At 57.5% G+C, this 12,189-nt stretch overlaps 1 protein-coding gene across 2 annotated transcripts in view; it reads right to left on the bottom strand.

Annotated features, from left to right (window-relative positions):
* COL26A1 (collagen type XXVI alpha 1 chain) overlaps positions 1-10,600 on the bottom strand; it is a 91,498-nt gene extending 80,898 nt beyond the window's left edge. For both annotated transcript variants that reach the window (XM_056108196.1, XM_056108197.1), the window contains exon 1: positions 9,769-10,600. In XM_056108196.1, coding sequence (XP_055964171.1) covers positions 9,769-9,926 — 158 coding nt within the window. In that variant the 5' untranslated portion in view covers positions 9,927-10,600. The remainder of the gene's footprint in view (positions 1-9,768) is intronic.
* Positions 10,601-12,189: the final 1,589 nt, after the last annotated feature.

The following is a 12,189-nucleotide window of genomic DNA, read 5'->3' as shown; positions in this document are numbered from 1 at the left end:
CCCTGGGGGAGAGGGAAGCCTGCACCTTTCCAGAAGGCTCCAAGTAAGGAAAAGCCCCATCGGACCCCCTCAGAGCTGCAGCAACGGGAGGGCTGCTCCAGGGAGGGCACAGACACTGGCAGACAAAGACCCGCAGTGTGGACACGCACACACAAGTGCACAGCACATGTGCACACACACATACATTAACAGGTGTGCAGGGGCTGGAGCAAACAGTGGGTAGGGTGTTTGCCTTGTACGCGGCCGACCCGGGTTCGATTCCCAGCATCCCATATGGTCCCCTGAGCACCGCCAGGAGTAATTTCTGAGTGCAGAGCCAGAAGTAACCCCTGAGCATCATCGGGTGTGACCCAAAAAGCAAAAAAAAGAAAAGAAATAAGGTGTGCAATGAAGATACACCACACATGCGAGCCCACACATGACACATGTGCTCATATACCTATATTCTACCCATATATGCACACACGCAAACACATGTTCACATGCATGCATGTCACACACAGATGATCACATGCATGTAACACATGTGTGTACACAAAACATGTTGCACATGTGAAGACATCACATGCACACACGTGTACACTTGCACATACATACACACATGTGCTTGCACGGGCATATTCAGAATGAACATCCCTTCTCGTGCAAATATCAGTGCCCCCATGTCACGCAGAGGGTAGACTGGGGTGAAGGGCGATGCCAAATCCAGGCCTGGAGGGGGCGCGGGGATGTGCGGCCAGAGGTTTGTCTGCAGAGCTGACAGGTGCATCTCACACTTGCTCTGGGCCCAGGCCTGTCAGTTTCACGTTTCTCTGAGGCTCTGCCGGTATCAGGAGAAACCTGGCCCCCCACCCTGCCCAGTATCCCAGCACTGAGACCGCTCCCCAAACTCCCAGGCTTGCCTCACTCCAGTGGCTGTGCTCTGTGTGGGCGTCTGTAACATCAGCAGTTTTCCGGGGAGCATGGCTGGGCCCCTGTGGACGAGGCTGGTGCCACCCACCCCGCGTCAGGCAGCCGAGGAGCCTGGAGACCCACCGGGCCAACCTCCCGATGGGTTGTCTGAAACGTCATCCCAGAGAAATACTCCCAGGGAAAGGACCCGCTGGTCTCAGGGTTTTTTGCATCTGTGGGTCACCCATGTTTTGCAAAGTCCCGTCCTTTCCTGAGGCACCAGGATTGCTCCCGGTTCCTGAGGAGACCAACGCAGAGAAGGCCCAAATGAGGCCAACATGCGATCACTCCCATTTCACAGACAAGGAGACTAAGGTCCTAAGAGGTCCAGGGACTCAAGATACTCGGGGAGGGAACTTAGATCCTTGGCTTCATCAACATTCTCTTAATGACACTGACACCTGGAGGAACCAGCTCTGCGACAGGGACAAGGGAACGGGCGTGGGGTGAGGACACACACACACACACACACACACACACACACACACACACAGAGCGCCTGGCCTGCTCTGAACTTTGTGCAGATCTCAGCTGGGGGAGGGGGGTTCTCCCCCACCCCCTTACAGAATTCATCTGGACATGGTCCAGCCTTCTCAAAGTGGTCTCCTGCAGGCCAGCAAAGAGTAACATCCAGGGGGCTCAGGAGTAATTCCTGAGTGCAGAGCCACGAGTAATGAGCATCACCGGGTGTGACCCTCCCCCTGCCCAAAAAAAAAAAAGAGTAACATCCAGAGTGTAGGGGCACAGGAAAGGCTGGGGACAGCAATGAGCACTTCCAGTGGTTCCTGAAACTCGTCCAGCCCCTTAACTGCCGCCACACCCGCCTCTGCCGGGGGCCACTAGAACACACGGTCCAAGTGGCAATGAGGTGTTGGCCCGGCTCTAGCCAAGAGCAGCCTGCAGCCGTGTTCTTCTGGTCACAGGAAATGCTTCTCTGGGAATGCTTTAAAATAACAGACAAGCTGGGAAGAGGGGACATAGCCCCCCGGGGGCTTGGGAAAAGAATTCTGACAGGGAGCAGGAACAAGAGCACAGCACAGCGAGCGAGGGAGGGCGCTGGCCTGGCACGAGGCCGTCCCGGGTTCTATCCCCAGCATCCCGTAGAGTCCCCGAAGCAACCCCAGGAATAATTCCTGAGTGCAGAGGCAGGAGTAACCCTGAACATCGCCAGCTGTGCCCCCATCCAAGAGGAAATATATATATATATATACATATATATATATTGAATATATATATATATATATATATATATATATGGACAGGGAGGCGATTTTTCTAGAAAAGATGCCATGGCTCAACCGCTTTGATATATAGCCCCGCTTCAGAGGAAGGATGCCCACTGCGGAGTGACATGGCGGGGACAAAGCACAGACAAGGCCTTCCCTGGAGACCCCTCGGGGTGGGCTGGGGAGCCCCTCAGTCTCCAGGAGTCTTAGCTCATGCTTGCTCGCTAGAGTCCCGGAGCAGGGCTGGAGCAATAGCACAGCAGGGAGGGTGTTTGCCTTGCCCGCAGCCGACCGGGGTTCGATTCCCAGCATCCCATATGGTCCCCGGAGCACCGCCAGGAGTAATTCCTGAGTACAGAGCCAGGAGTAATCCCTGAGCATCGCCGGGTATGGCCCCCCCCCCGAAAAAAAAAGAGTCCCGGAGCATATGGCCTGAGGATTCTGGAGGCCGGGGACTCAACCCCAGCTCTGTCAGTCACAAAAACCCAAGGCACAGCCTGGGAGAGGCTCGGCATGCGGGAGTCAGGGCGCGTGCGCTCCCTGGCACCACCCAGTTCCCCCTGAGCCTCAGGGGTTCTCCAAGTCAATAAAAGTGGCCAGAGAATATAGTGTGGAAGCCACTGGCCTTGCACACGGCTGGTGACCCAGGTCTGATCCCTGGCACCCCCTATAGGGTCCCCTGAGCCCTGCCAGGAGCTCAGGCAGGCCCCTGAGTGCAGAGTCAGGAGTAACCCCTGAACACCACAAGTGGTCCCCCCAAAAGTAAATAAAACAAATGAAAAGTTATAAAAACACAAGGCATATGGCCACCGCCCAGGGCCGCTGCTCCCCAAAGTCTGGAATCTGGAGCAAAGGAAAGGACCCCACGGTCACTGCCTCCCACCACCGCCCCCCCCCCCCCCGGCTGGCACTGAAGGCTGGCCAGCCCAGCTCAGCGCACTGCCCACTCACTTATCAACTCCAAACAACAGAAGGGCCCCTACTCCCATTTTATAGAGGAGGAAAACTGAGGCCCAGAGATGCGCCCCCCAACTCCCCTGGTCCTGTCAGGGCTCCCGGGCCTCCTTTGCCTGCCCACCCCCTTCGCCCAGATTTGTCCACGCTGCTCACAGCCCTCACGCCCCTTGACCGGCCTAGAGCTCATCCTCATCTGTCATCTCCCCACCTGGCGCTCAGTGGCTGCCCTGAGGTAACTTTGCTTTCGTTTGCCGAGAGCCTCCCACACGCTCTGGAGGCCCCAGCAACGGCCTGCCATGGGCTCCCCCAGGCTTGGCGGTAACTGCCTGGGCCGGACCAGTGCCCGCCCCCAAGGCGCATGCAGGCTGTTCCGTCACACACACACTTGCAGTGGCCTATCCAACGGGGCCACGATGGGGAGGAAACTGATACTCTGAAGGAAAGCGGGGCATAAGTTCACAGTACCCAAACCTCAACCAGGGTTACACAGAGGCAGGCAGTCACCGCAGAAAATTGGGCAGAGCTGAAGATCCATTCAGGAAGGCCTCCTGGAAGAATGGGCACTGGTGCCTGCCTCAGAAGATGCAGGAACTGAGGTACAGGGGAGGTGTGCAGATGAGCGGTCCCTGAGCTTGGCTCAAACAACTGAAAGAGACTTCAGAGAGAGTCTGGGCGGTCAGGTGAGACGGAGACCCCACCCCGCCAGGCGCGGGGCCGCCTGATGCAAGTTGGAGCCCACTGGGATATGGAACCAATTTCCTGCGTCCAGCCAGCCCTCTTTTATGAACTCCTTAGAGTGCAAGAGGGAGGCAGGCATATGGAAACCCTAGTACTCCTGGAGAAACTCGTTTCAGGTGTGTGGGTGCATTGGGGCGCAGACTCGTCCCACTGCTGATGAGGGGTCACCGGGAAGGAATCTGAAAAATCTCTCAGGCAGTGCTTCCCAAGTCTGGCCGGGACGGGGGCGCTTTGGGGGGTGCCTAAAACACAAAGCCACACCTGAGGGTCAGGACAGACAAGTCCTTTTCATGCATTAACTTTTTTTTTTTTTTTTTGCTTTTTGGGTCACACCCAGCCAATGCTCAGCGGTTACTCCTGGCTCTGCACTCAGGAGTCACTCCTGGCGGTGCTTGGGGGACCATATGGGATGCTGGGAATCGAACTCGGGTCAGCTGTGTGCAAAGCAAACGCCCTACCCGCTGTGCTATTGCTCCAGTCCCTCATGCATTAACTTCTTCTTCTATTTTTTTTTTTTTGCTTTTTGGGTCACACCCAGCCGATGCGGTGCTTGGGGGACCATATGGGATGCTGGGACTCGAACCCAAGTTGGCCACGTGCAAGACAAACGCCCTACCTGCTGTGCTATTGCTCCAGCCCCGCATGCATTAATTTCTTTATTTGGGGGGAGCACAGCCTGCTGTGCTCAGAGCTTCCACCTGGCTCTGTGCTCAGGGATCACTTCTGGTGGTGCTTAAGGGGCCAAATGTGGTGCCAGGGATGGCACCCAGGTAGACTGACGAGTGCCCTCCCCACTCTGCAGTTTCTCTGACCCAGTTTCTTCCTTTGTTCAACCAGTCCCACCCTTTGTGAGGTACATGCCAAATGAAAAGTGGGGCCCCTCCTTCAAGTCACTGGGGAAAATAGAGGTCTAAATCAAACAATTCGCCTGGGCTGGAGAGATAGCACAGTGGGTAGGGCGTTTGCCTTGCACATGGCCAACCTGGGTTCAATTCCCAGCATCCCATATGGTTCCCTGAGCACCGCCAGGAGTAACTCCTGAGTTCAGAACCAGGAGTAATCCCTGTGCATTGCCAAGTGTGACCCAAAAAAAGCAAAAAAAAAAAAATAACAGTTTGCCCTGCCTGGAAAGTGGGGGTGGGATGGGGTGCTCTCTCTCAGCAATGATTGTTTCTCTATTCCATGCACCCCCAGGGTCCCAGGATACACACAGAACAGACTCACACAGGCATCAGGCACTCCTCCAGGACTTCCAAGAAGTGTGCGTACACAAGCACAGGCACACACAGTATGCACTCATGCACACACTCCTGCACACATCACGTACTCAGCGACACTCATGCACGTGGCATGCACTCATGCACACAGCTCGCACACGTGCACACACGCCTGCATGCAGCACGCACTCACACACTCATGCATGTGGCATGCACACATGCACACATGCACACGCTCATACACACAGTACACACTCATGCAGCACACATACACGCACATGTGGCATACACACCATCAATCCTTGCTGACTCACGGTGCCCAGCCAGACGGCCTGCAGCCTCGAGGCTGTCCAATACCCATCAGTGCGGGGGTGGGGGCCAAGGAGGCACTGCCTGCTCCAGCCACCCGGGTCGCCGGGTCACCGTCACTTGTGCTGCTGTGCCCCTGGCCGGATGCTGAGAAGTCACAACAACACTGAGCCCAACCCTAAGCTGCAGGCAGAGGCCGGAGAGGTGGCATGACAACTGGGCAAAGGAGGTAGGAACAGAGCTGAGCATCCTGACATTCATCAGAGACGACCACAGCATACTGGGGGCACTGAGGGTGACCCCAGAACCCGCAGCCCCCCACAGGCCAAGCACACGTCTCAGGGCCCTGGAACTCCCTTCCCACAGCTTGGACTGACTGGACAGAAGCGTGGTCAAGTGGCATGTTGGGAAGCTGTGCAGGAGACACCCCAGAGTGAGAGGTCAGCTGGATGAGGAGTGGGGGCTGGTCATCCCACACAAAACGGAGCTCTGGGGAGCTGTAAAGGGGAGTCTGGGGACCAGAGTGATAGGACAGCAGGGAGGGCACTTGCCTACTATGTGGCCAGCCCAGATTCAATCCCTGTATCCCAGACACTCCCCCAAGCACTACCAGGAGAAATTCCTGAGCACAGAGTCAGGAGTAGTAGGCCCTGAGCACACTGGGTGTGACCCAAAAACAAAAACAATAAGACTTATTAAAAATATACCCCCTTGGAGCTGAAGCAATAGCACAATGGATAGGGCATTTGCCTTGCACACGGCCGACCCGGGGTTCGATTCCCAGCATCCCATATTGTCCCCTGAGCACCGCCAGGAGTAATTCCTGAGTGAAGAGCCAGGAGTAACCCCTGTGCATTGCTGGGTGTGACCCGAAAAGCAAAATAAATAAATAAATAAATAAGTACCCCTTCCCCTGAAAATTGCAAAGAAAATGGTCTAAAGCCAACAGTGGGAAACTTGCTGTTTTTAGTAGAAATATTTGGGGTGGGAGGGACACTCAGCAATGCTCAGGAATGACTCCTGGCTCTGTGCTCAGGGATCACTCCTAGCAGGCCTGGGGAATCATATGAGGTGCCAGGAATTGAACCCGAATCTGCAAAGCAAGCTTACCCACTCTACTATCGCTTCAGCCCCTCTTCGAGAAAAATTGTGCATGCATTGACCTCTGACCTCGAAACCCACCTTCAGTGTGTGTTCTCAAGGGTTGTGTCTGGGGGCTAGAGCGATAGTACAGCGGGTAGGGCATTTGCCTTGCACACGGCTGATCTGGGTTCAATTCCCAGCATCCCATATGGTCCCCCAAGCATCACCAGGAGTAATTCCTGAGTGTATGAGCCAGGAGTAACCCCTGTGCATCACCGGATATGACCCCCCCAAAAAAAAAGGTTTGTGTCTGACAACATGCAACTCATCACACACAAGGGAGCTAAGTGCATTGTCATTTGTGACCCTGAAGGAAAGAACGACCCAATTATCAACGAGGCACAAACCAGGGGGACCCCAGTCACTCCCACCACGAAGCACCACAGAGCCATGAAAATGAGAGTTGAACAGCTGGAAAATTCTAGAAATGGGTAGTGATGACGGTAGCACATGGCCACCAATGCATTTAGCACCCCTGGGAGTAAGGGGATGGGTGAGATTCTTAGCTAAACCTTCTTTAGGAGAAACAAAAGAAATCTGTGGGAGGGGGCAGTTGGGGTGCACAATCTCGAGGCAGACCCCACCCTTAATGCCACAGTCCCTTCCCACTGGAAAGAAATGCTCTGCAGTCGGCAAGAATCATTCACGCCTTCAGCAGAGCTGTAAGATTCTCCTGGGCCGCTGAGCAGGGACCCCCCCGGGAGCTACACTATGGCCCAGCCCTCACCAGTTACCGACGCCAACCCCTGCACAGAAAGAGCATGAAGTGTGTCCTGACCTCGCGGGCTCCAGGCCACAGCTTCAGTCCCTGCGATTGGGGGGGGGGGGGGGGGGGAGGGACATACACACAAAGGCATCTGAAGCTGTGTCCAAGCCCTCCGCTCCAGGTGCTAGGATTCAGGGACCCCCACTCCCCTGGGTCTGACAGAATGTGTCATCACATTGCCTGAGCTGGTGGCCAGCAGGGACCCGCAAGGCTTCACTGGGCTTCCTCAGGGAGACTCTGCTGCAAGCCGGGACCCGCCCCAGGGACCTAATTCACTCAGGAATCTGTTTCCCACAAATTCAGCCAGATCGTCCCTGCACTTAATTACACCTTCTCTCTGCTCCTATCCCGGTAGAAAGAGCTCAGGGACTTACACTTGTGTGGGCTGACTATTTTCATGCTGAAGATCCCTTCCAAGTTTTTTCCAAGGTCCTCAAGTCCCAGCCCAGACCTCCAATCCATCATTCAAGCCCTCAGTAACCTCAGGACCACCCCCCCTCCTGCCCCCTCCCCCACACACAATGGATTAGGCAATAGGAGTCTGGTTTTGCTTTGTTTTGTTTTTGCCTTCCTTTTGTTTGGGGCCACACCCAACAGTGCTCAGGGATCACTCCTGGCAAAGTGCCCAGGAACCATGTGGTACCAGGGATTGGACCCTGGGCCTCCCACATGCAAAGCTATCCCCCAGGCTGGTCCATCCCACACATTTTCATTACAAATGGAGGGGAATCTGTTCTGGCCAAGCAGTCTGAGCAAATGCAAGGCTCCAAGGGAGGTGCAGGCCCTCTTCCCCCTGCCCTCCCCCCTGGACCAGGCTCTGCTCCCCATACACACCCCTGCAGGAATGACAGCTTCCCACCTACTTCCCCGCCCCCCGCATATGCCACTAGTTTATAGATGGGAATCTTTTTTCATACGTGACATCATGTGATCCCTATCACTCTGCAACTTGAAAAGCTTGTTTCCCAGCCCATTTTCATCTGGAAGTGAGCGCCGTACTACTGTGGGTGTTCGGAGAATAAAGTGCAGAGAGAGAAGCCTTGGGAAAATGCTTCCGAACAAAAGGAGGGAAACGAAACTGTGGGCCACAACGCTTTCCAGAAGCCGGTTGATGCCTTCTGGAGGCTGGCCTGGTCCAGCAAGGAAGTTGCACTTTTGTCCCAGCACAAAACACCCTCTCCCCGCAGTAGGACGCGGCGGGCGGTGTGCGGGTGTGGGGGTCCTTGACCTGGGGTTGGCAATTCTCAAGTAGAAAGGGGGTGGGGGAGGTCGCTCTCTCCCCAGCCAAGTAGAGTGAGGTCTAAAACGCAGGCAAATTCAGAGAAGACGGGAGGGCGGACTTCACCCACCGGGGGAGTCCCTCCGTGCCTCGGTTTCCCCAGTTAAGGAAACAGTCTAATACTGCTCCCATCCCCATCCTGGGTGGTTCTGGGACGCGGGAGGTGGAGAGTAAGGAGGCGTGTGATGAGTGCACCGAGAGCTATTACAGCCACGTGAGTCCTAATTATTATTAATTGCAGTGGGGACTCGCTTCCCACCGGGCGTTTGGCAGCTGCCCGGATGGACGCGCGCCCGCGTTTTCTGGGGACTCTCGGGCGCGGGGCGGGGAGCCGCGACGCTCCGGGGGCCGGGGCGCCACCTGCCGGCGGCGGCGGGGCCTGCGTGTGGGTCCCGTTCGGCGGGCGCGGGCGCCCCGCTCCTCCTCCGATCCCGCCGCGGTCCCGGCCCCTCGAGGTCCGTTTCGCATCCCCGCGCGGCCGGGGAGCCGCAGCCGAGGCTCCTCCGCGGCCCCAGCCCCCGAGCCCGGAGCGAATCGCCCCCGCTGGGGCTCGCGGGGCGGCCGCAGGCGCACGGGAACCTGCTTCCCGACACAAAGCCGGAGCCGCGCAGGTGAGCGCGCCGGGGCCACGTGAGCCGGTCACCGTCCCGGGAGCGCCCCGGAACCCCGCGAGCCGCCGCCGCGGGTCCGAGCCTCCTCACCCAGGCTCCTGCACCCGCGGGGCGAAGGTGGAGAGCAAGGTCGGGGCGAGAGTGGGTGGGCGCGGCCCGAGACCCCGCGGCCCGGGCCCCGCATCTTCCGTTTCTGCGCCCCGCGCCCCCCCCAGCCTCCGAGCCTTCGGCGCCCCCAGTCCCTGGACCTCACCCCCACAATCCCCGGGGCCCCTCATCCCCAGCTCCCCCACCCCCCGTCTCGCCTCCAGACCCCGACTGCCTGGCGCCCCCAGGCCCGGAGGCCCTCGCGCTCCCAGGCCCTTGTCCTCAGCCCCCCGCCCCCCACCCCTCTGCGCCCCCGAACCCCGGACCGCCCCCCCGGCCGCAGCTCCCGGCGCCCGCGCGCCCCTGTCCCCGACTCCCGCTCCTCCACCGCCCGGGGCCCCCAGATCCCGGTGCCCAGCACGCCGCCCCCCGCCCCGGCCCCGGCCGCCCGGCGCGCACAGGCCCCGCCGCCCCGCGCACTCACCGGCGGCCCCCGTAGCCGCTGCCCGGGGAGCCGGCGCCGGGCTCGGGGTAGCCGTGCTGCTGCAGCGACGCGGCCGGGAAGGGGTACAGGAAGCCGGTGGCCAGCGCCGACCCGCACAGGCAGCAGCACGCCCAGGGCAGCAGCAGCGCCAGCTTCATCTTGCGCGGCCGCCCGCGGGGGACCCCGCGTCCCGGGCGGGAAGACGGCGCGGCGCGCACGGGCGGCCGGACCGGACCCGCGGCCCCACCGCGAGCGGAGCGAGGAGCCGGCCGGGCGCGCGGGCGGCAGCTGCGAGGGTCTGGGGGGCGCCCACGCCGCTCCGGGGCCGCCTTTTCAAATTCGTCGAGGTGGGCTCTGCGCCGTCAAAGGGGGCGTGGGGCTTGCTCGTTAACCCTCCGCGCTCCACGGCCTGCAGGGGCCGCACTGCCGGGGGTTCCCGCGGCGGCGTCCTAGGGTCCCCCGAGCGCTCCGCGTCCCCCCAACGCCCCCTCCACCGGAAAGCTGGGTCGCCGGCGCCCGCAATCTAAAAACTCTCCCAGCCAAACTCTGCGGGGTTGCTGGCGCTTAGGGCACCTCTTCCCTGCCTGGCACCTTCGACCTCCCGGGACGCTCCACCCTCCCCTTCACCTCATACCCTTCCCATTGTGCAGAGGTGGAAACTGAGGCTCAGAAAATAAGGAACCAGGAAAATAAGTGTTTCTGTTTAGGGCTCTTTGGACCGGATTGTCTTTCCAAAAACCCTCTTCACCTTTCATACTGACCCCTGCTTACCTGCTGTTTCTCCTGCTGGGGAAGAACAACGGGAAGTCCCAGAATCCTGAACTTCCCAGGCTGTACCTGACACCCAGGCTCACCACACTCTCACTCTCCAGATTGGGGTATTTTTCCTTCTCTCCCAAAAGCATCCTGGAGCTGCAGGAAGCCCTAGGGCTGCTCTGCCCCAACTGAGGTTGGCAAACATGCTCTCCAAAGTCCCCGCTGGGAAAAGAGAGAAACTTGCGGGTGGATGCTGACCAGGGAACACGATTTGTGGGGTGATTGGTGGGGGGCCGGCAGAGAAAGGCAGGAGAGGGGTGTTGCAAAGGTGGAGGTGTAAGAGCAGAACCTGCGGACTTGCAGGGTCTGTGGACGAAGATTAGCAGGACAACCTCTCCCTCTCTTTCATTTACGGCTCTTTATTTTACAGCTCATGCAAAAGTTGCAGAAACAGGAGTTTCTGTAGAATATTACAGCGGGGAAGGTGCTTGCTCTGAGCGCAGAGCCTGGAGTAACCCCTGATCCTCGCTGCGTGTGACCCAAACACCCCCAAACCAAACCAAACAAAACAGGAGCTTCTGTGCCCCATTTCTTGCTTCTTTTCTCTGCTATTCCAGTCCATGCAGACTGTGTTGTCTGCAGTCATGTTCCCCACCGACTTCCTGCCTGGTCCCATCTAATCTCTAATACAGTGGCGTGTATTTATATAGCTCCTAATCTCCTCCCCACTCGTTGGTTCTGCTATCTGATTGGCTACACCCTATGTAACTGAGTTCTTGTAAAAATAGCCAATTGAATGGCTGCATATGCCTTATGCAAATAAGGTTTTGTAAAACAACCAATCAAATGGTCTCTCCTCCTCTTCTCTGGTGGCTTTTGCCCTTCAGTTCTCATACCTCCATATCCAGTATGTGCCCTCACTGTTCTTGCATACCCCACATGTACACATATCCATTGGGCGTACCGGTCTGTGCCCTGAGTATGCAGTTCAGGATATCATGTTCCACCCACTCCACTCCATGCCCCCACCCTTAGCCACCAGTTCTCACCAAGCTGCTCAGTCTGGGGGAAAGCTTGCTGATGCAGGGTACTCTGCTTGGGGCTCAGGACAGACTCAGCATCCAGAGTGGATCATCCCCAGCAGGAAATGTAAGTTGGATCTAGGACCTTCCCCTCCATCCCACTCTCAGGACCTGAAAGATTCAGAGAATTTGGGTTATCAGGGAATTTTTCAGTGCCTCCCCAAAAAGAATCTGAACTCTGCCCCCTAGGCAGTTGGCCAACCCCCAGTACTGATGAAGTCATCCCCCCCACAGGAATTTCTAAGCATCTGTCTTCCTTTTTCTCCTCCTTCACTCGCATAATGAGATCTTAAAGGACAGCAAAGGGCCAGAGAGATCGTGCAGCAGGTAAGGCACTTGCCTTGCACACAGCTGACCTGGGTTCAATCTCTGGCACAACAAATGGTCCCGCAGCTCAGCCAGGAGTGATCCCGGAGTTCGGAGCCAGGAGTAAGCCCTAAACACCAAGTGGGTGTGGTCCAAAAAGCAAAAAAAAAAAAAGAAAGAAAGAAAAGGAAAAGAACAGAAAAATCCATATTGCTCTAAATTGGCTTTCTGTTGCAGTGAACATAGGGAGCAAGTTTCTGGTTTATCTGAGGCTCCT

This window comes from Sorex fumeus, unplaced genomic scaffold, assembly GCF_029834395.1.
Source record: "Sorex fumeus unplaced genomic scaffold, SorFum_2.1 ptg000199l, whole genome shotgun sequence".
In the NCBI taxonomy this organism is placed as follows: domain Eukaryota; kingdom Metazoa; phylum Chordata; class Mammalia; order Eulipotyphla; family Soricidae; genus Sorex; species Sorex fumeus.
The sequence above is the reverse complement of the archived record's forward strand: the minus strand, read 5'-3'. Positions and strand labels throughout refer to the sequence as shown.